Below are 27,245 nucleotides of genomic sequence, written 5' to 3' on the forward strand. Positions count from 1 at the left end.
CAAAGAACCACGTAAACTCAGGACAGCCCACTACCAGGCATTAAAGAAAAAAAAAAAAGGCGCAAATTCTACTGACAGAGACAAAGCCTCCAGCTTCTAGAAGGCAATTTACAGTGGAGGGTTGGGCAGTCCCCCCACCCCCCGCCAACACACACACACACACACACACACACACAGGGCTACAGTCAACCTAGAGGTCAGGCTGGGGCCTGGTTCTCCAGTTTAACACTGGAGCTCCATCTGAGAAGATTCCGACACGGACACAAAAATCAAGGCACAGGCGAGTACAGCCCACCTCCTTCATCTAACCCTGAGCGTGACACCCTTGTGGTGTGTCCTGCCACACACAGCTGCATCTTGACCCCAGGAGGCCAGGTGACTATGGTGACTTTTTAAAACTGTATAAGGACAAAAGCCCCTTCCCACAGCTGATCTTGGACAGTCTTCCAGGCCTCTGTGACTTCCTGCCAGGACAGCATACTCAGATTAAAGACTGCCCAGAGACCTCTGTGAAGATTGAATGTGAAGTCTACCTTCTTCTCAGAGAAAGTCACAACAAGGATACAGACCTGCTTCACAATAGACACTTGTTACCTACCTATTTCCCACAGTCATAAAACGCTGCTCTCCTCACGGACCCTGGCCACAGTATAAAGAGCAAAGATAGGAATGACACTGAATTTGGGCAACAGCGTCATCAGGCAGAGACATGTTTAGATTTCATATCCTCTAATATGCCGGAAAGAATCAGAATTAACAGTGTTCCATTTTACAATTTTTGAGTCCTCTTTCCAGCAAGATCAGTGGTGTTTTAAGTTAACATCAAATTGCTGTAATCTGGAAGCAGAAAACAAAACTGGAATACAAGACTCATGAAAAGTTCCATGTCAGCTGACAGCTGCCACACCACAGTGTAGTCTGGCACAGGATTCTGTCCCTGACAGAAACCTTAAGATGCTTCCAGGACAGGCCACCTAATACTGTCAACATGTTAGATCAATCACAGGTAAATCTAGCCCAATTGAGAATCACAAATAACCTTGCGAGGGATAGAAGAGGTTCCCACACCTTTTTTAACCAGCTCAAAGACACTGGCCTCTTAGGCCTCTTCAGAAGCCATCCCTCCATCTTTGAGAGCAGTGCAGTGGTATTTAGAGCTGAAAGCATGTCACTTAAAAACTTTGGGTAAGTCTCTAACGTTGGGGCAGTCACCTAATAAGAAGTCAGTAAAAAACAAAAGTATCTTGTCCTCTCCTGGCCACAGGAGATACTCACTAAGCAGCACCTGTCACTGTGCAGCAAGAGGAGACCAGCCCACCTCCCTTACAGGGCCACTGGGAGGAAAACAGGTGATGCTGACAAAGTGCTGCACGAAGTTATTGAAGTGTGTATCTCTGTGTAGAGTTTTGTTATTTTATTGCACATTGCAATAAAAGGAAAAAAGTTCTAGAACAATACATGTTAGCCTCAGCTGCCCCTTCCATAACCAAGCTCTGGATCGGGAAGGAGCTTCACGGGGCATGAACTCCAGTTCCTAGTCCCACTTTGCAGGTGAGAAATCCAGCAAAGCTAAGCAGTGCCTTAACTTTCAAATTCCTAGGTGGGAAAATTACCCCTTTGCATGTGTCTCTCTTCAGAAGCCCCTTGGTCACCTTCCCTTGGCACCTGATGTCTGCAGATCTGCGAGGAAGAAAGTAGTTTCTGAGGTTTCTTGCTGGAGAGGCTGACCTAGGGAAGGCATTTACATTGCTATCCAGGGCGAGATCAAGTCCCTCTTCCCAGCAGTGTCTTCTCTGGCCTCTCTCTGCTCTGAACATAGGGACTCTCCTGCCTTGAGCAAGGCCTGCCTTGTGCTGTTATTCAACTTGTCATGGGGATGCAGTCAATACCCGCTCCACCACCTCAGTCATACCTTTTCTCAGACGCCAGAGGAACATTCGTGTTCCTCACGGCTCTACAGAGTTCTGCATTAGACTATTCTACGACTGAATTCCGAAGCCTACAGCCATCACGAAAGGGCTTTTTGTTTTTCACCCTTTGGGTAAAAGGAGGTTCAAATGTAGCTCCTTAGTCTAGGTCCAAGAAAGATTCTAGGGGTATCGGATTAATCAGTACTTAGAAGGTAGGCTTAATGCTTCTGCTCTAGAGAGAGAAGATGAGAAACAGACAGTGCTCACCAAGCCTACGTTCTGGTCAGGAAGACAAAGCCCAAACTTCTGTGAAACGAGGAGTGCCCCATACAAATGAGAACCTAATCACTTGTTGAAGAGACTGTGCTGGGGTGGACTGACTGATTTCTGGGCGAGAGAGACAGCGCCCTCAACTTTATCCATAATGAACCAAGATTGAGCTGCAACAAATGTGCACACTGCACTTCAGAAACATTTTCTCCACTCTGGGCTGACACACACCATGAGAAGAGTAAGACTTTGACTTCTGAAAAACTGTTAGTTGTTTTCTAAAAAGGAGTGTCCAGGATTTACTTCAGCACTGAGTTGGCAGAAATTAACTCAGAGCTTGCTGCTATAGAAATTCAAATACTCCAGAGGCTAGAATTTAGAGCAAAAAAACAACTTTTCTCTTAAGAACTCCTTTGTCAAGAAAATGGTTAGTAAATGTTACTTTGTTACTTCCCCAACTTTTCAAATACTTGTGGATATTATTAGGTCAGCTGTCTGACATTGACTTTTCAAGTAAAAGCTGTTTATTAATCATAATTGCATATCCATAAGGTAAGCATTACATGACACAATTCTCTGTCGCTTCTCTCAGAAGAGGATTAATTTTAGTGTTGGCTCTTCAACTCTGTCCCCATTTTTTTTTCCATGAGCATCTTAAATATGTGTCAACTAACTACCAAGAAGTGGAGTGCATAATTGGGCAAAGCAGCAAAGAGTAGCTGAGCAGCAGCAATGGCTTGTTGGAGCCACCTTGCTCTCACCTGGGCCCAAGTGAATCGTGAGAAACTGCAGCCTTCTGGATGCACCTTCTCTACCAGCACCCTATTCTGCCACAGCTCTGAATTTCTGTATGAGGTTTGTTCCAAGCCACACTCCAGTCAAATGGCTATTAACAATGTTCATGGACACCAACAAAGGCAGCATTTAAAGGAGGCACTTTCCTTATCGTTCATATTCAAAGCGACAATTTCCTAATTCTACCACACTTATGTTAGTAGGACTCTATGCACACTTATCACTAGAGTTCCAAAGCAAGCCACATGAAACGTGAATTCCATGCCACATAACACAGCCATGGACACATATGAATGTAATGTTTTTGCACATGCCAGGATACATGAAGCCGAGATTTGTTCCCTCCTCCTGCTTCTGGTCAGCCTCTCTTCCTCCTCTCCCTCCTCTATTCCTAAGAACCCTCTAGAATAGAGCCTTACACAACACTGGAACCCCTGAGGTCGCTGCCCATCTAATCTATAACATCATGACTACCTGTCAAAGCACCTTCTGATCCCAAAGCTCTCCTAGGTGGCATTAAGGATCAGTGCTAAAATCTCAACTACTCTCAGATTTTCCTGAAGACAAGCAAGCATGTGGAATTCAAGAATTGCACTCTGACTCAACAAAAGATGCAAAAATCATCAAGGCTACATTTTTCATGTTACTTGCTTTATCCTTTAATATTTCAGTCTTAAGAATTGCAGCGGCACCAGTTACTGCAAAAATTGTGGGAGGTTTTATATAGCTTGTGCCTACTCCGCCCCCAAAATCCTAACGAAAATGTATACAATATTTGTTAAAGGCAATTTCCAACAAGTCAATCTTAATGGGGCCTGAAAACCAGGATAAGAGAATTACTTATGATACAGAAATCAGAGCCTCACAAAGATCATAACTCCTCAATTTCTACCAAAATTGCTAAAGACGATTTTTCCTTCCATTCCCAACATGTTAAAAAGTGACCTCGATGGCCACTTCCTTGTCTCCTAGCAAATGCAGGGGCTCGCTTCATACCTGGATGCCATCTTCCTACTGCTCAACCTGCTCCTGCCACAGGGGAAAATGACCCCTATCGCCGACAAACCCTTGGAGAATATATGAAAACACGATAAGTCTTCCCCTACACCCACGAAAGGGAGCAGTGCAGAAACCTCTGTAGAGGGTTATCTGAGAGAGTGACACCCTGGGGTTAACTCTGACCATCTAGGTCACAGACCACCAGGCTAGAACCCTCAGGTGGGGGGAAGGGTCAGCTAAAACAGAGCTTTTGGGGGAGCGAGAGAGATAACAATCACCTCTAATTCCCTACCACAAAGCGGGGCTCTGGCTTGGTTAGAGACGCAATGGGCAGTTAGGCCCAGAAAGGCAACATGAAGGATCCCACCCTCCCCAAGATCATCTTCCGTCCGCAACGACCCCAAAAGGGATCCGGCAAAGGTATGTCCACTCGCAGAACCAAGGGGGCCTCTCCGCACACCCTGGGCACCTGGCTAGGGGAAAAACAGGCTGGGGTTTCTCTCCAAAGCCAAGGTGCTTCCAGCCAGGAGAAGAGAGGAGGACTTCCCTGATCACCCAGAAAGCCAAGAAACGGGCAGCACCGGCTCCCCGAGTCAACTCCGGACACCAGTTGCTCCAGAGCCTTTCTCCCTCCCCTCCCCCGCGCCAGGAGGGCTTCCCGGGGGGTCTCGGGTCTCGGGGGAAGGGCGAGGCGGATAAGCTCCGTCAGGAGCAGCAGGGGTCGTAGAGCTGGAGCGGGAGGGAAGAAAAAGCTCTGGCATCAACTCCCGTCTGCTCCCTCCGCCCAGGCCGCACGGAAGCCTCGGCCTCACGTACCGAGCGCCGCCGGTTTGCCCGACCTACCCTGGTCCGGGCCCGGGGGACGAGAGGCCGGGATGGCAGCGGCCCTCGGGGAGTGGTGGGCCCCGGGCGGGTCTCCGGGAGCCCTGAGAGTGAGGGGCATTGGAAGGGGGAGGGTCCCGGGCCCACGAGGCCTCGGTCCCGGCCCGCGCGGCGGGTACTTACGTTGCTCTGGGGGTCGATGGCCTGCAGCAGCCGGTCCCTGATCTGCTGCGGAGACGCCGGAGCCGCTGTCATTGCCTGGGCGAGGCGGGGGGGAGCGGCCGGGCCAGCGGGCAGGCAGGCTGAGGCGGGGGACGGGGGTCACTCACTCGCCGGCCTCTGGGAGCGGAGCCTCATGTTCCCCGCGGCGCCAGGGAAGGAGGGGCCGCGCGGGGTGGCAGAGAGGGGAGCCGGAGCCTGGGCTCGGGCCCGGGGCGCCGCCGCCACCGGAGGAGGAGGAGCCGCCGGAGCCGCAGCCGCTGCTGCCGCCGCCTCGAGAACCAAACTCTAGTGAGCTGCCCCGGCGCGGAGCACTCTGGGTAACCCGCGCCGCACGCAGCGTCGGCGCCACGCTGAGGAGGTTGGGAGATGGGGCGGCCGGAGACGCCGGACCTGGGCGGGGCCACGTGCGGGCCACGCCCCGCGCCTCTACGCACGCGCGCACAGGCGCACTCACCCACCGCGCAGTCTGGCCCCACCACCGGCCCTAGGGAGCCGTTGGGCGGCGGTTGGGCGGGGCAACGGTCGCCGCCTGGAGGCCCCGCCCCTGCCTAGGTCAGGGGCTGACGTTCCCCACGGAAATGCGCGGTGCGCGCGGAGTCCTTGGACTCAACGCTGCGGGCGCCGCCTCAACGCGGGGGATTGGGGGGGTGGGAGGCGCAGGACCCCTCCTCGGTGAGCGGGGGAAGCTTCCACCGCGCTGACAGGTCCCGGGGGTCGCGGGAGGGAGAAGCTGCCAAGTTTTCCGAGCCTAGGGTTCCTCTCAGCCCCTTGCTCGGCGTTCTTGGGGTGAGGGAGACAGATGTCCACGTTGTGATGCTGCGCGCGTCAGGGTTTAACCGAGGCGTGCCAAGGGACGCTCCGTCCCTCTCCACTCCAGCGGGCGGGAGTCTGCCCCGACTCGCTGGCCCGAGTCCCGAAAACAGAAGACCACGAAGCGCCTCTCAGAAGAGCCGCCATCCCAGCTGGGAAAGCCCCAAGATAGTCCGTGAGCCGACTCCAAGGTTGCAAACCTGTGCCCCAGTGACATTTGGGGCTGTCCTGTTCATTGTAGCAGGATCCCTGGTCTAGATGCCAGTAGCACCCTCTCTTCTAGTGGACACAACCAAAAATGTTTCTAGTCATTGCCAGATGTCCCCTGGCAGGCACAGTCACCCCCATTGAGAACCACTGGTTTAAAAAGACCCTTACACCCTGCTTGGCGTAGAGAGGCTGGAAAACTGAAACCCTCGTTCTCTGAACCAAACATTTCTCAGAGGAAACTGAGACCCAAAGTCACCCAGAGTTATAGGTCAAACCCAGAATTGCTAATGTCAAGTCTAAGGGCTCCCCCCCATCCCATCTCCCACCTCCTCCCCCGTTACTGCCTTCATTCATTGCTCTCTCCTCTCTGGAAGCTCTGTTAGAAATACTGTTATGAGAAAAGGGGTGGAAAGGCGGGCTTGAGTGGATTATTAGCCACAGCCGCAGGAGAAAAAAACTTTGCGTTGTTACAGGAAGACTAAGGTTTAAAACGGGAGAGGCAGCTGATGAGAACCACATGTCCGCCTTGGATCTGCACTACACCTGTTAGTCTTTCATTTGTCATGCTTCTGGGAAGCATTTTTATTTGCAAAAACGGCTGTTTCCCCACGTGTTTGTGGCTTTTTGCTTCTGCACATGTGAAAAGTTTTACATCACACTTGTAGGAGAAAATAAACACAGGCAAAATACTTCTTTAGTCACTCTCTTTCTTAGAATGAGGTACTTTGTGTATATGGTCCAAGTTGGAATCCTGCCCACTTGGAGATATTATCTCACTTTAGATAAGCAAAATAAGCTCTCTCCCAAGTATAATCTGGCCTTGCCTCTCTTTTAAATTTCTAACTATATGTCCAATATCCTATTTTTTAAATCAAAGGTTATACAGAAATATGCAATTTGTTTTGCATGGTTCAGGTTATCTAAGAAAATTCTGGAAAACACGCAACTTACCTGCTCTTTTTAAACTAAGGAAACATTAAGATGACTGAGTTCCACAAGGGCACTGATGCAACTGTGTCCTCGTGGAGATAGAAAAATGCTTATCAAACAGATACACAGTAGCTGTATACACAGACACACATAGTTCAGTTCCACAGACCTGGCACACAGTAGGGGCTCAATAGTTAATGAAAAAAATATTACATCTTGTAAATACTTGCTATAGGAGGATGCACATAGACACACACAGCTATATAGTTTTATTCCACATTTAACATACAGTAGGTCCTCAAATTACGTTGTAATAAAATATTTTCCTTATAACAATGAGATGCCATAGAAACTTAACTCTTGTTTGTATCAATTAGCCTATGCTAAAACTGGTCTTACATGTTGTTTTGCTTTAAGCCACAGAACCTATTGACAACACTGAGGGCTTACTGTATATACAAAATATGTTTGTCATGGTAAAGAAAGAGCGCCACTGAATGGGAGTCTTGAAAATATAAGCAGCTTCTCTTAGGTCCATGATAGATATTGCAGTTCACCTAGTCAACTTTCTGCTTTGAAGAAGATACTTGAAATGTCATGCAAAGGTCAGGCTCAAAGTAAATCCTCATGGTGTAATGGTTCTTCCCCAATGATCTGTTCCTTAAATTACTTAGGTACAGAGTGCCCTAGGTCAGCAGTCCCCAACCTTTTTGGCACCAGGGACAGGTGATCCTATGAGAATCTAATGCCTGATCTGAGATGGAGCTGACGCGGTGATGCTAGTGCTGAGGAGTGGCTGCAAAAACAGATGAAGCTTCACTCACTCATCTACCACTCACCTGCCACTCACCTAATGCTGTGTGGCCTGGTTCCTAACAGGCCATGGACTGGTACCGGTCCACAACCCAAGGGTTGGGGACCCCTGCCCTAGGTCCACTGTCTAGAGAGGACAAGATCTTTTGTGTTTGGAATGCCTTGGAAAGCTACCTCATCCCTTGGCGAGATGGACTCCAATGATTAGGGAGAGGAAGTGGCTCTGAGTCCGTGGCTTGCTTTTGCCATGAAAGTGGCAGAGAAGGTAGTTTCAGGAGCCTGAGTGCAGAGTATGCCCAGGCTATCTTGGCAGGAGGAGTGGACTCCTCCTCCCTTGCTAAACAAGCAAGGGGCATCACAGAAGGCAGCTATGAGCAGGCTGACTCCCAGAACTACACAGGACAAGTCTTCAAAAGTGACATCACCTGGTGGCAAGGGGCAACAGCAGAAACACAGTGGGCAGACTCATTCTTGACGTGAAAGCAGCTGTGCCCTTTTCCACACAAACCCCTGGGAGGTGGGCAATTTAGAGGAAATTACTGGACTTACACCAATAGTGTATGTGAGGGCTCCAGTGATTAACAGGAAAAACAAATGTGAGCAAATCCACCACCCAGTTTTGACCCATATGTTTGCTCTGGTAGAAATTAACAGTCTGGTAGAAATTAAAATAAAAACTTTCTCATATTAATTCATTCAACAGATCGACAATTTCAGAATTATCTAGAGATGGGTTTCAGAGTTCTGCTTGGCTTTGTAGCAAGTCCCGTTTACTCTAAAAGCATAATCAAGTCCAACTGGTTTTGAAAAGTCCCTGAAATGCCCTGCTTTTAGGAAGGGCTTCAAAGATAGATGGGACAACTCACTTTTTATTGGGCCTCCAAGTAGGGAGATACAAAGATGAATAAAGTCTGCTCCTGAGGATCTAGTTTTGAAGCCAAACACTGGAATTGGGTTGGGGGCCCATTAATAAAATACTCTAATTGTACTGTCCGCACAAGGTGCAGGAGCCCCAAGGGATGGGGATGGGGAGGAATTTGGGACAGGAGGACCAGAAAAGATGTTCGACAAGGAGGCAGCATTTCAGCTGTTCATAACCTCTGACCTAGGGTTTCAAAACTTCCAGAAATGTATCCAAAGGAAGCAATCAGAAGCAGACCAACATGTATGTAGTGATGGAGTTCACAGCAGCATCGTTTATAAGGGCAAAAGAGTGGAAGCAACCTAAGTGTCCAGTAATAGGGGACTACATAAATAAATTGGGGGTCAATTAGTGAAAATGAGAAGGTTATGGACTGGGAGAGACCACAGGATTCCATAACTCCAACTGGAGTAGTGGACTTATATAGGTGCATGCACATGTAGAAATTCACCAAGCTGTGTATTACTGTAGATTAAACTTGGAAAATAAATACAGAGAATATAGCCATTACAACTCAGTATTAAAAAACATAAAAAATGTTCCCAACTTAATATTAAGTGATAAAATGCAACATGTAAACTATATACATTATCTTAATTTTATTAAGTATATATTAAAAATATATTTATATTTATAAATATAAGTATATATTTATAAATGTATTATTAAATATATAGATTTAGTTTTATTAAATATTTATGTGCATGATGCATAGAAAAAATACTGGAAGGAAAGAAACCAAAATATTACAGTAGTTGTCTCTGAGAGAATGACAGATGATTCTTCTTTTGATATTTTTGCCTGCAGTTCCACATTTTCTAGAATGAGCATGTAGTGCCTTCTGGTCATCTCATCCAGTGCCAGGGTTATTCTGACCTCTAGTAGCCTCTAGTTCTCACCTTCTGACTCAGATAATGCTAAGCTCAAGTGTGCCCATAATCTCCCAAATCCTGAAGATGGATTTGCTATCATGCCAACTGATGGATGTCAATATAAATCCTAACAATTTGTTTTCCCTACTGCCCTAGTTTTGTATTATTCTTAGTAATAATAATGACAAAGAATAACTACAGGGAGTAACATTTGTTGAGTACCTACTACAAGTCAGATTCCTCACTGAGGGCTTTACGTGAGGACCCTGATAAAGTCCTCTGGACAGTTTGCCCTGTGTCGACCCCTTGACTCTGGGTGGGACCTGCAACTCGCTATAGCCTAAAGGATGCAGCAGAAGCCACACTCTCCCCATCCAGGCTAAAACTTTAAGGAGGCCTGGCAGTTACCACAGCACCCCAGAATTCCACTCCTATGACTATCCCAAAGAAAACTGACACACAGACTAGTCCAGGTAACTGTTCACAAGAGAACTATTCATAATAGGTGCAAGGTGCAAACACCAAATGCCCATCAAGAGATAAGTGAATAAACAAAGTGTACATCTATACAATAGAATATTCCTCAGCCATAAAAAGGAATGAAGCACTGACACACGCTACCACATGCACGAAAACATAATGAAAGAAGCCAAAGACAAAAGGCCACATCTCGTATGATTCCATTTATATGAAATGTCCAGAACAGGCAAATCCGTAGAGATAGAAAGTAAATTGGTGGTTACCAGGGGTGGGTGGGAAAGAACTCAAATTGAGTACTAATGGGTACAGGGTTTCTTTTGGGGGAGGTCATAAAAATGTTCTGGAAATTAGATTGCAGTGATGATTGTATAACTGCAAATATATCAAAAACCACTGAATCATATACTTTAAATAGGTGAACTGTATGTGAACATATCTCAATAAAGCTGTTAAAAAACAAAGGAGGTGGCCGCCTGGCAGCACCTGCCTTCACAGTACTGGGAGCACTGAACTGCCATGTCAGAATTTGATGACCATGCTGGAGGGCCACATGGTAAGAGGGAGAGGCCCAAGGCCTCCACATAGGAGAAAAGAAACCCGGTGACAAAGAATGCTGAGCCCCACTCGCCTAACCCCAGCCAGCTGGGCCATCCTGGCTGAGGTGCCAAACAGGTACCTTTTCCAATTTCCTGCCACCAGATCTATAACTATATAGATGTTTTAAGCCATTTATATTGGGGTCACTTGTTAAGCAGCACTAGCTGAAACACAGTTGCTACTGAAATCTCAAATGACACATAAGGAGCCTTAGGTTGAAGAGTGAGGAGACTCAACCACAGCCACTTAGGCCCTAACAGCGCTGCTTGGATTCCAGGCCAAATCTGATTCTGAATTGTTCACAGCTACTTAACTCCTGCACCCTTCCTGCCTTATGTTTTGTTTTTGGCCATGCATCCCCTGTGTTCCTGTCCTCCTTTGAACCCATGCCCTGCCTCAATCCTCTCATCTACTGATTTTTTCTCCTCCAATCTGTTATATACATGCATCCAGATTGCTTTTTTAAAAATCTTTAACTCTTCTCTACAGTGAAGCACAGAATAAGAATAATCATATATGAAAATAGCCCAGCACACATAATCTCTCTCTCACACACAAAGGAAAAAAATCATCAATCTCTCTTTTGATTCCACATTTCCACTGCTGTCCATGCCTTTTCTAGGAGCTATAGGCACACTTGTATCCATCTCCTTTTAATTTATATTTAATTCTTCAGAAGACAACCAGGTAATATACTTTGGAAATTATAAACTTGATTTGTCTGTCTGGTTGGTATGTAGTCATAAAATTATTCTTCTTGCTTTATTTCCTTTTTAAAAAACACTTCAAAAAACTTGCTAAAATATTGTTGTGTAATCTATTTGAACTGTTCAAGTAATCTAATCACCAGTTTAGAATGTTTCAGTGATTAGATTATTTAATCGGCCGCCACGTGATTGCATTATCTCCAGGTGATTAGGTTATTTTGTTGTGATGATCTGATTGTTAGATTAGATTAAAGGCTATTATTTTGCTTAGTGTAGTTTTATATTCTCTCAATTGCTCTCATGAAGCGAAAAAACAAAATCAGTAACTGTTCTAATTCTCTATAGTGAATGATTTTGACAAATATTTTATTTAACTGTCTACAGAAATAAGATCATTATTTTTTTCCCCTCGGTAAAGGAACTATAGGATAAACTATAAATTTATTGTGGCTTTTATCCAGGATGAGCCTTTTCTGTTCCAGGCAGGAATTTCTGACACAGGGTTTGAATTTTCCTGTCCCCTGCCTAAGCCCTTGGTCTTGCAAGGACCTCTTACAAGGTCCACCACCCATTACACAGATTCCACACTCTGATATGTGCTATACACATGCGCTGCCATGTTTCTGGTGAGCCTTATTTCTCATAATCCATAAGTAAGTTTTCTCCACTCCTATCACACTGTTCACCTAACTATCTAACTAAGTAATCTAGTCCTTCCTCTTCAGAGGAGTGACCTCACCAAATTCATGTGGCTGGATTTTTGGCAGGTGACAGATTTATAGTTTATCCTCACTCCTTTTCTGAAAAAAAGATCTTATTTCTGTAGACACTTAAATGTTTATCAAAATCATTCACTAGAGAATTAGAACAGTTACTGAGTTTGTTTCTTTGCTTCATGAGAGTAATTGAAAGAATATAAAACTGCACTAAGCAAAATAATAGCCTCTAATCTAATCTGAACCCAGACCTCGGGGATCCTAGATTTGCAGAGAAACACACGAACCCAATCAGGTACAAGCCATTTCTTAAATAAAATGTTTATCAAAATCATTCACTAGAGAATTAGAACAGTTACTGAGTTTGTTTCTTTGCTTCATGAGAGTAATTGAAAGAATATAAAACTGCACTAAGCAAAATAATAGCCTCTAATCTAATCTGAACCCAGACCTCGGGGATCCTAGATTTGCAGAGAAACACACGAACCCAATCAGGTACAAGCCATTTCCCCAAGGAGCAGACAAAGGACAAGGGGCAGGTGTCAAAAAACAATGGGGAGACGCAAGCAGACAGAAGCCACAATGAATGACCCCCAACCAGCCAATGGAACTTCTCAGAAACACAAGCATAGAATTGTACCACAAAACAGGAAGCAACATGACAGGGAACATGCTCCAGAATGTATTTCCTACAAACACATTGTAGGCTAGAGAGATGAAGGAGAATCAAGTCCTGGTGAGTACCTGGTACCAAGCCATCTCTGTCACAGATGAAGAAACTGATGCCCAAAGAGGAGGGGCAACTCCCCAATGAGACAGGACAGGGACTCAAAGCACAGGCCCACAATCCTACTCCACCATTCATTCCAGTAACCCCAAGCTCTGAAATCTATGTCTTCCCTTAAGTTTGTAGCAAACTGGTTTGGTGGCAAAGTTTGCTTGTTTACAGTTTTTGCTTGTCCAACTTTAAGTGAACGTCAGAGGTTTTGCAATAGAAATATCACTCTGATGAGCGCGTGCTAGCCCAGATGCCTTGGGGCGTCTTGTTGCATGCAAGACATACAGCTAGAAAGCGGTAAAAGTTCTAAAGTTGGAACTGGCTCTGGCACCTGGGCTTTGGGACAGGCCCCAGCAGTGAGGACCTACTATATGCGGGGCATGCGCCACCTACTTGGACCAGGGAGGAAGGGCCCATGAACCGAGGATGCAGGCTGCCTCTAAAACTGCAAAAGGCAAGGAAACAGATTTCTAGAGCCTCCAGAAAGAACTAGCTCTGCCAACACCTGGTCTATAGCCTAGTGACATCCATTTTCGACTTCTGGCCTCCAGATCCGTAAGATAATAAATCTGTGCTGTTTTAAGCTGTGAAGTTTGTGGTCATTTGTTATAGCTGTCCCAGGGAAACTAACACAGGCCCTTAACTAAAAAGGCTTATACCCTCTCTTTTAAATGCAACGCTGCCCAGTTAGAGCTTTCTACAATGAAGTGTACTTGAAATGTGGCTACTATGACTGAAGGACTGGGGTTTTAGTTAATTGAGATGGAAAATGAAATAGCCACATGTAGCCAGTGGCTATTTAACGAAAAGCATAGGCCATTGTGCTTCAAAGTGTGATTCATGACTCAAAGTATGACCCCAGGACCAGCAGCATGGACAATCCCTGCGTGCTTCAAAGTGTGATTCCATTGTGACTCATGACTCAATGTATGACCCCAGGACCAGCAGCATGGACAATCCCTGGGAGCTGGTTAAAAATTCAGAATTGCAGCCTGCACCCCCAAACTGCTAGGTCAAATCCACACTTCGTCAAGGCTCTCAGGGGATTCATGGGGCTATAAAAGTCTGAGATGCAGGGGTGGAAGCGAGCATTCACTTTCAAATACTTTACTATGGAACTTCAGGAGGCAAAATCCCTTCATAGCAGTTCTCAGGGTCAGCTTTCCTAGACTACATGGAGTTTTCAAACGTTTCTAATGTCTCAAAGCATTCTATTAGCCAAGGAGATGAACTAACAGCTGCCGAGTAACTACTATAGGCCAGACCCTTGACCATCTGTTATGGACTGAACTGTGTCCTCTCAAAATTTGACTATATTTGGAGACAAGGTCTTTAAAGAGGTAACTAAGGTTAAATGGGGTGGGCCCCTCATCCAATATGGCTGGTATCCTCATGAGAGACACCAGCAATGTACACAGAGAAAGGGCCACATGAGGACACAGTAAGAAGGTGGCTGTCTACAAGCCAAGGAGAAAGCCCTCATCTCAACCCTGCCAGTACCTTAATCTTGGACTTCAACCTCCGGAATTGTGAGAAAATAAATGCCCGTTATTTAAGCCACCCAATCTGTGACATTTTGTTATAGCAGCCAGAACTGAGACATCATCTCATTTAAGCCTCATAAAAATTTGTCAAGGATGTCTTTTAATAAAAGTAATGACACCGATGAAAACATCACTTATTGAGTGCCTGCCCTCTGTCTGGCAGGTTATTGTCACATGTCAAGGCTTTCTTCTTAACTGTCCACATGTCACGGATGAGGACATGGAGGCACAGAAAGGCCAACACACTACTTTACACTGCACTCTATAAGCAAAAGAGCCCAGGTCAGGCCCAGACCTCCATCTTCCTTTCTGCCACAATCCTCGTTTCCACTTTTCCCCGATTCACATAATAAACTCTTATTGGATGCATTGAAGTTTATTCCCCCTAAAATAACTTTTTCAACTCCCCCAGCACTGTCAATACTCTGGTGGCCCACATTTACCACTAACGGCCATGACAATGATGTTAACTAAACACAGATGAACAGGACCCACTCATGTCTTTTTTTTAATTGTCTAGTCCAGGGGCTGGCAAGGGTAAACATGTTGTTTTGTAGGCTAGACAGTTTCTGTTGCAAGGACTCAATTCTGTTCCTGCAGTTCGAAAGCAGCCACTGATGATATATAAATGATTGGGCATGGCAGTGTTCCAATAAAACTTTATGTATGGACAAAGAAACTTGAATGTCCTTTCATTATCTTGATTTTTTTTCCAACCATTTAAAAAGGTAAAGGCCATTCTCTTTCATGGGCAGTGACAAGGTGGACGGCAGCCAGATGTGGGCAGCAATTTGCCGACCCCTAGTCTAATTCAAATAAAAAAGAAAGCCATGGAGGCACAAGTTGAACTAATTCTTACCATTTTCTTGTTGAAAAATGTGGACTTTGAATTTCCTACTTGCTACAGACCCTTTGGCCCAATTTCTCATCCAGGAATGCTTGCTAGTAACAAACTCACTTCCAAGAATGCTCAAGTGCCAGAGAGGGGCTTGAAGCCTATCAAGTGCTTTTCTTTGCATAATGAAAATCAAGGGAATGGTGAAAACAAACCCCCAAGGTCTGTTTTTTAAAAAACAGCAGGCCTTTTGCTTTATGCACAAACAACATATGTCTTTCATTAATACAGGAAAACATCAGGAGGTTTGTCAATATTTCATAAACTCAAATTTGGTAAAGGAGATAATGAAACAGTTGAAATGGAAGGAAAATGCTTCACTAATGATTGTCTCGTTGGCTTTTCAGATCTAAACACTTCAGAGGAGACCCAATCTCATTAGCACATCGCACTGCTGCTCAGGGGATCGCAAGGAGTCCAGGAGGAACCTCGCCCCTAACTATCCAGAGAAAAAATCAAGTTTTGGTCTATTAACCACGTCACCTGAAAATGGCTGGCTCAATTTCCAGCAAGTTTGAAAAACATATCTGCAAATGTCTTTATTAAAATCCAGACCACAAGGCACACAATGATTCCACCTGAGTGGCTGGGAAAAGGGGCACCTTGAGATTCTCCACCATCCTCTAGCTCAGGGGCCAGCAAATTGGTCTTATAAATGGGCCAGATTGGCGATATTTTCAGCAGGCCAGATGGTCTATCACCAACTCTTCCGTTGTAGCAGGAAGGCGGCCAAAGCAGCCCTAGACAACGCATTCTCAAAGAGGTGTGGCTGGGTGCCAATAAAACTTTATTTACAAAAACAGGCACAGGCCAGGGTCAATGGTTTCCAACTCTGCTCTAGGGCAGCTGGAAATGACGTGCAATGAAAAACCCACAAAAGGAGGGACATGTTCCATTCTCAAGATGGCAAGAATAGAAAAAACAAAAAGAGGTTTCTGGTATGAACCCCCAATGGGAGTGGTACAATATAAACCTCAAAGTTTGCAGCCAGGACAGGTGCTGCAAACTGAGGCCTTCTCCATGTGTGGCTTCTCACCTCTGCAGGGACTCCATGTAACATGCTCCAGGGAAAGCAGTAGTGGGCACTTATTAATTAGATGGTGGTTAAGATTCTCTGGGCCAGCATGGAAAACCATCTGGTGTGGCATCAATTGCTGTCACTTGCACAAAGAAACACTTATCTGGGTGGAGTTGTAAACCTGGTCCTTATTCACAGCTTAAACAAATGGAAGAAGCCTAATACCATTCCTGGTCAAAGTCGACAGTGATCTAGAACCAAGTTCTCTGGTATGTATGTTTGCATGTATAAATATACGTACCTATGTACAAATAAATGGGCGAACAATAAATAAATAAAACAAGGACATAAGTTTTCCAAGATGCATTTTTCTTTGGGGTTTTTAGCATAAAGCTGTCAAGGTGGATCTCTTTTGAAAAGTGAACCCCAAAAGCCATTAGGGATGATATACTGAGATATTCGCTGCAGTGTTATTTAAAATAGACCAAAACTGGAAACAACTCAAGTCTCCATCAGTTGGGGCCTAGTTAAATTAATACATTCACAATGCCTTATTTGCAGTTATTAAGAATAGTAAAATAGGAAAAAAATATATGAATACATGGTCATGTTATCAGATGAGAAAAGCAGGCTAGAAGATACAAAGATACCATTTGTATAAAGAAAAACACACACGTACCACACCTAATGCCCATTCACAGAGTAAGAGTTGGAAGGATGTGTACCTCGGGTATTGCTCTCTAGGAGAGTGTGACAACAAGCGGCTTTTTCCTTTAGAGCTAAGCTGTATTTTATCATTTTTCTACAATGAGCATGCATTGGTAATAAGAAAATAAAACAAAATGAACGAAAGCCACTAAAGCTATAATGGTGGTACACAATGATATAGCCTTCACGAGTGCTCCCAGAAGTACCAATGAAGGAAGCCAGAAAAGGTCATAACACTGGTGACAGCAGTGACATTTATAACAGTGGACAAAGTACGTACCAAGTGAGAAGGCCTAGATTAACAAGAGATTTATTGAATCTGCACAGTAATTAAAAATGAGAACTATGAAGCCTTTCTGGCAGCCCAGAAAATATGAAGGAAGTACGCTGAAATGAAAACAGCAGAACCAGAACTGCCTTACCCACTATCAGAACTATGCATTAGGTCCATATCCCGGCAGGCATAAGGAAAACGCTGGAAAAGGGACGGGAAGATGGGAAAAGGTTTCCCATGCTGAAACTGTTTCCAGTTTTTAAAAATGTTGTGATCTCCCTTTCATGGTACAGGTGTAGACTGAATGAATCAAGACAAGGAGAGAGAAAATGGGCAGTGAGGATACCCACAGGTATCGAGTGATTACTGGGCAATTACCATTTGGTCAAGCACAAAGCCCAAATTCAAGTTCACTGAATCTTAAAACCCCAGGCAGACATGAGTTTCAAGTCCCTTTTAGAGATATGGAACCTGTGGCTTAGAGAGGGGAAGCAATCAGCCAAAATGCCCCCAGCAAGGAACAGAGATGAGACTTGAAACCATGTCTAACTGATACTGAATATGGGCACTTAAATGCTTTGGGACCCTATATACCCCAAATTCAAACTCTGATAAGCTTTGGTGCCAGCGAGGGTTCTTAAAAAGCTTCCTGAAGATCCACGAGATGCAATTTTTATAGCAGCCTCTGATACTCATCCCCAAAAGCTACCCTGCTTATAAGAAGTTAACAATGAGATAATAGTTCTCTGGAGAAAAATACAGTTATTGAAACAAAATCTCAATGACACCATTCTCTTTTCCAAGAAAGATTCATTCCTGGAACAAATGCCTTGCTTCATTGAAACTTCAGCACAGGTCTGAATAAGGCAGAAGTTTCCTCACACCATTCAGACGCCTTGAAGAATGAATGACCAGCCAAGATCTTGGCTCGTCCGTTCTTGCTGTAAGAACACAGACCTGGACGAAGGTCGACTCAGAAGCTATGTTCCCTGCTACTTACAAACCAGGGAGTGATGCTCGGCCAGATTTGACAAGGGAATACACTATAAAAGCAGCGAAGTAGAGTGACGTTAGCTGAGCAGGAGTACAAGTGGACTTGACCCTGGTCTAGCGAAATCCCACCATTACCACAGGCTTTTTCAATTCTTCCAGGAGCAGCCAAGTCAAAATCATATTCACCCAATCCCTGCCCAACATTTACTGAGCAAAATCCAAAAGGGAACATTATTTCTGACTTTTTGAGTCTCTGATATGAATCCTAGGTGTTTCCCACAGCGAATCTGAAACACTCAAGTTGGAAGTCAACTTCTTGGTTAAAAAATGTATAAACAAAGGGTCCTTTTTGGAAATGAGCTTTATTTTCAATGTTTTTTAATTCTAAAAGCCTGCATGTTTATTTTTTCCTCCCACCAGGTTTATCTACAAGTCAGGATTTCAAAAAACACAACAAACAAATCAAACACCTGTGGGATCCAGGTGCCAACCACCAGCAGTTCATTTTGGCAATTAAGTCAGGATTTTCTTTCAAAGAAGCTTCTGTGCAAACTGCTCAAATGAGGCTCATTGTTTTTCAACCCTGAAATTACGAACTTGTAAAGCAGACCCCAAAACCTAAGCTTTCAGAACTGAGTCTCAATATCACCACATGAATCACTCTCACTCTAAAAATTGTACAACTAATGGCCTCAAAAGTTACTCTAACAGAGGGCTTTTAAGGCAAGGCAAAATTTCTCATGAGACCCCTGCCTGCCCCTGCCAATTGTTCTGCACTTCTCTTCTGTGGGAACCAGTAACACGTCACCCTTTAAGTCCTGGGGATGACCTTGGCTGCACTGAGTGGCCAAGCAGAGCCACTGGGATGTGGAAGAAACTTGGATGCAGATCCAGCAACAACGAACTTCGTTATTCACAAACACAGTCCAATAAAGAGGCTGCATCAAACTTAAAGCCAACTTTCTGCTTCAGATCCCTGGATATAAATGGTTTCTAAAAATCTGTATAATTCAAACCAAAAAAAAAAAAAAAAAAGGTTATTGAAAATAAACCAAGAAATATTCAGAAACATGGTTCTAGTAAAGCTTGGTGGAAGAGGGATTCCAATCTAATGAAACGATCGAGATGTGTTCTCTTTTCTATGGGGAAAGTAGTTATCACAGCCCCTTACATAAACCCTCATGAAACACATTAAGTAGACAGCATTTCAATGCAGAAACCAACATGAAAATATCTCTGAAAAGAAAACAGTGACGTGGCCGGGAAACCGTGTGCATCTTGGCGAACACTTTTTTCCACCCACCGCAAGCTTGGGCTTTCTGGAAAGGTCACCGGTTTGCTGGTCAAATAATATTCTTGAAGTCATCAGAAATGGAGGAAGTGAGACTCAGCACCTGGGGAGGTATGTTCCTGGTTTGGTATCTGGGGCTCAGGAGCCAAACAACCTGGAAAAGTCAGAAGGTAGAAATGTCTGTGAAGATGGGAAGCTGTCACTCTGAAAACATTTTTAGAAAATATTTTCAGTTGTTTTTATTAAGATTATTTTATACTATTTTCTGGTTTTCTAAGTAACTTCTGTCACACAACACTGTGAATATACTTAACACTACCTAACTATACACTTAAAAAACTGTAACTCTTTTAAAATTATCTACTTCATATGAATCTGTAACATTTTATTTTCACCCATTCTCTATTACTACAAGTCAGTGGGTGACTTTCATATCAAAAAGATCTTTGAGTAAACTGAAAAAAATTCTAGAATAGGAAAGGCCTGGAAACTGGATAAATGTCCATGAAGTTTGGGAATGGGTCTGTAAGTTATGAAACGGGCCTACTGGGGAAAACCACAGAGCTGTTAAAAAGATATATAGAGAAGTTCTCTGTATTGTCTCTGCAACATTTTATAAACCTAAATGCTTTCCAAGATAAAAAGGATTATTTTAAAAAATAGCAGCTGGTACAGGAACAACTGGATCGCCACATGCAAAAGAATGAAGTTAAATTTCTACCTCACACCATATACAAAAACTAACTCAAAATGGATCATAGACCTATTAAAATTAAAATTTAGGCTTCATCTTTGGGACCTTGGGTTAAGTAATGATACCTTAGCTGTAACAGTAAAAAAGCACAAGTGACAAAAAATAGATACATTGGACTTCATCAAAATTAAAACACTCTATGCTCTAAATGACACCATCAAGAAAGTGAAAAGACAACCCACAAAATGGGAAAACATACTTGCAAATTATGTATCTGATAAGGGATTGGTATCCAGAGTATAAAAAGAACTCTTACAACTCGGTAATAATCCAATTAAAAAATGGACGAATAGACATTTCTCCAAAGATATCCAAATGACCGATAAGGACATGAAAGATGTTCAACATCATTAATCATGAGGGAAATGGAAATCAATCTTCACATTCACTAGGATGGCTATAATCAAAAAAGAATGACAATAACAAGAGTTGGCAAGGATGTGGGGAAATTGGAACCATAACACCCTGCTGGTGAGAACGTAAAGCTGCAGCTACTTTGAAAAATATTCTGGCATTTCCTTAAAAGGATAAATATAGAGTTACCATATATGACCCAGCAATTTCACTCCTGGGTCTATAACAAAGAGAAATGAAAACTTAAGTCTGCATAAAAACTTGTACACGCATGTTCGTATCAGCACTATTCATAATAACCAAAAAATGGAAATATCTCAAATATCCATCAACTGATGAGTGGATAAACAAACTGTGGCATATCCATACAATGGATGATTATTCAGCTATAGAAAGAAATGAAGTCCTGATTCAAGCTATAACATGGAAAAAACCAGAAGACATTACGCTGAGTGAAAGGAGGGAGACACAAAAGGCCACATGGTGTATGATTCCATTTATATGAAATGTCCAGAATAGACAAATCCATAGAGGCAGAAAGTAGATCAGTGGTTGCCAGAGGCTGTGGGGAGGGAGTGACTGCTAAAAGAGTATGGGATTTCCCTTCGGGGTGGTTAAAATATTCTAGAATTAAATTGTGGTGATGGTTGCACAACCCTGTGAATATATTACAAAATAATGAAGACCAACTTCCACTTTTTACTTATTAATCCTTCTCTGTGGTTTGACACTCTTGTTTTCTATCTTCCTCCCAGTATTGTTTTGAAGATTTCAATATACAGAAGAGTTAAAAGAACACCTACATACATTATGCCATTAATACTGCTTTACTGGGTATCTACCTATTTAATTGTCTACCTTATTTTAGATACGTTTCAAAGTAAGGTGCAGATATCAGTACCCTTGGTCCCTAAACATTCAGGCATGTTTCTCCCATATTTCAAGTTTTTCATGACTTTTTAAAATTTCCATAGTAGTCCAGCTCAAACAATACAGAAGTGGGTGCAGGGAATAGGAACCCATCCCTCCAGCTCTGCTATAGTCCCCTCCATGGACAGTCTGGAGTAGATCCTTCCAACTCCTTCACCAGTGTTTTACAGACTTTGGGCACTCGCTCGGCATTTAGTCAATGTTTACCATGTGCAAGTCACAACTGAAGCTAGAAATGTGCATACAGGTGACATCAGCCTTCTTTACTCTCAAAACATTCCTCATTGTAGATATAAACTTCTGGCATATCATCAGTGATGGCGTTGTGACAGTTGGTCTTATAAGTGTCCTTTAAGTTATCTGACTCTTCCCCTGTTCTTCGACATTTAGGTGATTTCCAGTGTTTTAATATCTCGAGAAAGACCTTCACTGCCTCCCTGACACCTGTTTCTGGAATCTTCCCTCATTCATGGCTTCTGCAGTAAGAGCTGGCCTAGGTCAGGAGTCAGCACACTCTTTCTAAAAGGCACACAGTAAGTAGTTCGGGCTCTGTGGGCCAGGTTGTCTCTGTCAGAATGCCCTAACCACTGTAGTGCAAAAGCAGTCACAGATGTGAGTTCAGCTGTATGACAATAAAACTTTATTCATAAAAACAGAGAGCAGGGAGACATAGCCCATGAGCTGTGGTTTGCTGACCCCTGACCTAAGTGTTTAGGCTGGATCAGGAACCCCTAATCCAACTAGAAGTGGGTGATACCTAGCTAAGTCAATAAGATTTTGCTCCCAGGAAACAAAATCGGGACACTGGGCTATTGACTAAGCTAGCCTTGGGCTAAGCTGGGAGGTCACGGAGCCTGAAGCTACCATTCTGCTCACAGGCCAGAAGATGAAGGAAGCTAGTCAGGCAAGAGAGGATGATAAAGCTGATTGACAGAAAAGAACAGAATGACGAAAAAATACCCCACCAAGTTCTTCCTTGCCTCAGGACCTTTGTACATGTTGCTTCTGGTGCTCTCTCCCCAACTCTGCAAACTGGGCCTCCTGTTGTTGATTTATTTAAATGGTACTTTCTCAGAGCCTCCCCCTGACTGTGTCCTAAACTGGGAGACTTCCGCCTCTTGCCACCTCACAACTGATTTTTTCTTTAAGATCCCACTTTGTACCTAAGCAGGCCTCACCCAAGCTTCCAAAAAGGGCCTCTGGGCATCCACCATGGTCCTCATTCCAGGCTCTAAAACAGTTTCGAAAACAGTTTCCCCTGTCCTGATCTCCTGAGCACTGGAAACATCTCAAACAGCCATAGGTCTGGCACAGGGACCATCAAGCAATCCCAAATTCAGCATCTCAGCTACTCAGGGCAGCCAACTTTTCTTTCTCGTCCTTTTTCGGGGAAGCATATGGGATGCGCCCAGTATGGCTGAGAATTCCAGAATCTCCCATTGTTTTAACCGTGAATCTGTTTACTCTCTGAGTCTCGCAACTCACTAACAGCAGTATAGGAATTATAGCCCTGACACTGGAAGGAAAACCAACCTGACTGGATTTTATTAGCCTAATAAGAAAATGAAAAAGAGCATGAAAACAGAAATAAAGTCTGTTTTCTTCTGCTGGCTTCCAGCAGGGCAGAAACAGGACCCAGCAGCACAATGGCTGTTCAAGCGATATTTTTACCTTGATAGATGCCAACTATCCACTAAGCACAGAAGAGCTGAGGAGAGGTGACCAGGGAAGGCATCTCTTGGCAGCCCCTGGTGACACACCAGGCACAGCCAGGACTTGGAAAACGCCGGCCTGGAACGCTATGATGTAGCTTAACCCCTGTAGACCCCAGTTTCCTCTATAGCTTGGAGAGTTCTTATTTTGACAGCAGAAAGTGTGACACCAAAGTGCAGACTAAGAAAACACAGAGTGACCATCAGGTGGGTCATTCTCAAGAATGACACAGAGGATAAGGACAATGAAGGGGATGGGCGGGCCTGACTTACACGATCATGCAGAACATCATGAAGACGTTCCACAGGGCAATGAAGATTCGGAAGTACCTGAGGCTCAGCAAGAACTCCCGGATGTTGTCACCTGGAAAGTCAGAAAGCATGTTTACAAGCACTAACATTTCTGCTGTCAGAGCTGCAGGTGCTTCTGCAGCCTCTGCCCACCCGTACCCACTGCCCCTCCCCCCCATTCCAGTGGCAGTGCAGCATTTCCTTTGGGTCCCTTCTGTTCTCCTACTCTCAGCACTCAGGCTGTGGCAGCCACTGACCAATCCTGGGAGAGCACCAAACCCCCAGCCTCTGAAACCCCCAGCCTCTATCTGGCTCAGAGAGGGGCACATGAACCAAGTCTGCCCAATGAAGAGTCAGCCCTCGAACTTTTGCCCCAACTACTGTTTTCTGTCAGGCTGGCTGGGCTGGGAAGATGCAAGCCAAGTCTTCTAGGGAAGGGGTTGGCAAACTATGGCCTAGAGGCTAAAACCAGCTCCTGCCACCTGTCTCTGTATGGCCCAGGAGCTAAGAATGTTTTTCATATTTCTTAATGGTTTAAAAAAAAAAAATCAAGAGTATTTGGTAAGGTGCAAAAATTACATGAAATTCAAATTTCAATGTCTATAAATCAAGTTTTATTACAACATAGTCATGTCCATTCATTTACATATTGCCCATGGCTGCTTTCAAACAACAGCAGAGTTGAATTTTACACCAGAGACAGCACGGCCCACAAAGTCAAAAATATTTACAACCTGACCCTTCACAGAAGAATGTTCTAAGCCTTGCTCTAGGGCTGTCTCTGACAGTAAAACTAACCCAGAAGGCAAAAATATAGCTGGATACAGTCACATGCTGGAGGGCTGCTTTGATCCTTGAATACAGGTGTGCTGTATTTGAGGCTCAACTGTGCCGTTGGATGTTTCGATTTGCTTTAACTACTTTGAGCTGGGTTTTGTTTTGGCAACTAAAAGCATACTAATTTGGACAAGTAAAACAGGAGTTCTGCTTTGGTGACAACTTACTCTAGTACTCTCTGCTACCAAGGAACAGAAACCACTTCAAGAGAAGGCAATTTGGTATGTTCAGACTCCAGAGACCTGGGTTCCAGAAACTTCCTCTGGAGTTTTGAGTAGAGCACTTCCCTAGACCCTCTTTCCCCCACCAGGCCTCTGGAATGAAATGAACTGGTCCAGGTTAGGTGATCTACAAGGGTGCTACCGAAAGTGTCATCTAGAGAGCACAGCTGTCCAGTAAGTATGGAATACCGGGCAGGAGCTCAGAAATTTTCACAGCAACCCAACATGACAGCCACCTCGTACTGCTGTACCACCCTAGTATGAGATCAGTGTACAGTCTCAATGTGGTTTCCATGAGTCCGGTATTATCCACCCCTTGGGTTAGCTATGTGCAGCAAAGCCTGCGTAAGAACTGGCCCAGCACACAATGCCAATTTTGCTGCAAATGTCAGAGACAAGTATGTCTCCAGGATGTATGAAAGGCATTGCTTGGCCAGGCCCTTCTCTGAGCCCAGAATCACATAAACAGACTCTTCTGCCATCAACAGATACTGACTGAGGATCACTCATTCTAGGCAGGAGCCCAGCGCAGGGGACATAGGGAGGAAAAAGACAGGGTTCCCTGCTTGAAGGAGCTGACAGGGAGCATAAATACTAAACAAGCAATCACACAGCAGGACTGAGCCAAAACAAGCTAGAGCCTCTTCTCCAGAGCTTAAGGTCAAGTGTTAAGGGAAGACATTAGCCAGATGACAGCATAGGTAAAGGAAAATTGTAACTGTAAGATGTGACATGAGTGCTGACCTATGCGGGAGGTCTGGCAGGCGAAAGAAATGGGTGACGGATGTGGGCAGAAGGAACAGCACATCCTCAGGCCCATCTCATTCTCACACACACAAACACAATTATAAAGAAAACTAGGGTAGAACTTGGTGAGAAAAGAACTGTTCTCTCTGAAATGGACCAATTCCAGAGTCCAGAAAGGCCTTACCTGTGCCAGGCTCCCTGGACTCTTCCCCAAAGCCCTGTGTATCCTTCTTTTTCCTACGAAGAGAAGCAGTCAGTGTCCACTTTCGATGGGACACAAGGGCCGCTCAGTCCCCTGACCTCAAAAGGCCAGACACTCAGCTTCAGCTCTAGCCTTACCGCTGACTTGCTGTGTGACCTCAGGCGGTTCAAGGAACCTCTCTAGGTCCATACCTGCCCCACCATTCACAGCCACTGACCCGGTGGAGAGGGTGGTCCAGGTTAAGGGGAAGAGTTTCTTGGGGAATAAGCCTGAGGCTCTTCGAGGTACGACCAGGGAACGGAGAGTAAGGATTTTAAGTCGTGGTAGCGCGGAGACTCCCACCCGCAAGGATCAGACTGGAGGCGGGGCCAGAGGGCAAGCTAGAACTCGCGAGTGGAACCCACAGCGTGGGGCGGGCTCACGCTCGCGGGGGCGGGGCCAAGGGTCCCGGGTGGAGCTGCGGTGCGACGCGGCCTACTTACAGCTTAAAGTTGAGCACCGCCCCGGCGTTCATAAGCAGCGTCCTGTGGGGGAAGAATGCAGTTACCTGGGTCGTCCCCCGCCCCGTCGGGCCATCTCGCCCAGTCTCTAGTCCCCCTAATTACCCGAACAGCAGGATGTCTCCGATCATCGTTACGGCCCTAGCGTCGGTCAGAATCGGAAGCGGAAGCCCCGGAGAGAAGGGGGAGGGGCATGAGTCGACCAATCACGAAGCAGTGCTAGTTAGAGTTGAGCCAATCGAAAGCTAAAGCAGTCGGGGTCCCGCCCTCTGCAGGCCCGCCCCCTTAGGGGAGGCCCAGGGTGTAGTGGAGAAGGGCGGGGCGAGCGTGTGACATCATCTAGAGGCGGTGTCATCTGGAGGCGAGACTAGGTCACTCATTGGAGGCATGTCGCGCATGCGCGAGAAAACCCGCGCGCTGGAGAATTAGCGCAGTGTCTTTTCCTTCTTGGCAGGAGTCTCGGATGGGGCTTTTGAAGAGATGGGGCCCCCTGACCTCTGAGCTGAATAGGGTAATGTGTCCTGACGCAGTGGGCTCTCCAGGTCATGGACGCCCTGACTGATTGGGAAGAGTCCTCCTGGGGATCTCCATTGCTGGAGACCGGGGGTCCTCACCAAGCAGTGCCTTCAGAGGACGGGGTCCCCGCGGGGGATGGAAGTCATTACTTACGGAGCCACACGGAGGACTGGGGTCATGACAGCTGCATAAAGAACCGGGTCCTGACCGAAGGGAACCCTGGGATACGGGAGGATGGGATTCACCACTGATCAGGCCCCACAGTGGAGGGAGGTCCCGATCCGAGGGCTCCACAGAGAACGTGGGTCCTCATCGAGCCTCATCTGGATCGGGTCTTGACTGATCGATTCTACCTGGGTGGACGCCGTGCTTGAGGAACCCCTTCTCCCAAGTTCCCCCAAGGTTCCCGGTCTGATTGATTCACAGAGGCCAGCACTCCGCCTCGCTGGGCTGAATAGGGGTCGTGATGGCCTAGAGGAGAAACAGTAAGGGGCACCAGACCAGCTGGGCTCCATGGGACCGGACGGCCCCAGGACAGCTGTCGCCCCTCCTCTCCGGCTGGGCCGGGTTGGGGGCGGGGCCTGGCGGGCGGGGGCGGGTCCAGC

General features: G+C 45.3%; 2 protein-coding genes across 4 annotated transcripts in view; both read right to left on the minus strand.

Moving 5' to 3' along the window:
• Positions 1 to 5,323, minus strand: part of MED26 (mediator complex subunit 26) — a 43,689-nt gene extending 38,366 nt beyond the window's left edge. Inside the window, exon 1 of one of the 2 annotated variants that reach the window (XM_006904256.3) lies at positions 4,980 to 5,323. In XM_006904256.3, the coding sequence (XP_006904318.1) occupies positions 4,980 to 5,051 (72 nt within the window). In that variant the 5' untranslated portion in view covers positions 5,052 to 5,323. The other variant, XM_025043778.1, reaches the window with a different exon arrangement.
• Positions 5,324 to 18,628: 13,305 nt separating this feature from the next.
• Positions 18,629 to 26,345, minus strand: SMIM7 (small integral membrane protein 7). 2 transcript variants are annotated; one of them, XR_001516602.2, is made up of 6 exons: positions 26,230 to 26,345; positions 26,107 to 26,148; positions 25,607 to 25,659; positions 23,600 to 23,690; positions 19,589 to 19,730; positions 18,629 to 19,286 (listed from the first exon to the last, which is right to left on the minus strand). XR_001516602.2 is itself a non-coding variant. In XM_015586974.2 (5 exons), exons 1-5 carry the CDS (start codon positions 26,253 to 26,255, stop codon positions 19,715 to 19,717), a joined length of 228 nt encoding a protein of 75 aa, XP_015442460.1. In that variant the 5' UTR covers positions 26,256 to 26,345; the 3' UTR covers positions 19,292 to 19,714. The 2 variants fall into 2 exon arrangements, 1 of the variants encoding a protein (XP_015442460.1); XM_015586974.2 differs by lacking the exon at positions 18,629 to 19,286 and having other exon boundaries at positions 19,292 to 19,730.
• Between the last annotated feature and the right edge of the window lie 900 nt (positions 26,346 to 27,245).

Source organism: Pteropus alecto, unplaced genomic scaffold, assembly GCF_000325575.1.
Source record: "Pteropus alecto unplaced genomic scaffold, ASM32557v1 scaffold160, whole genome shotgun sequence".
NCBI lineage: Eukaryota > Metazoa > Chordata > Mammalia > Chiroptera > Pteropodidae > Pteropus > Pteropus alecto.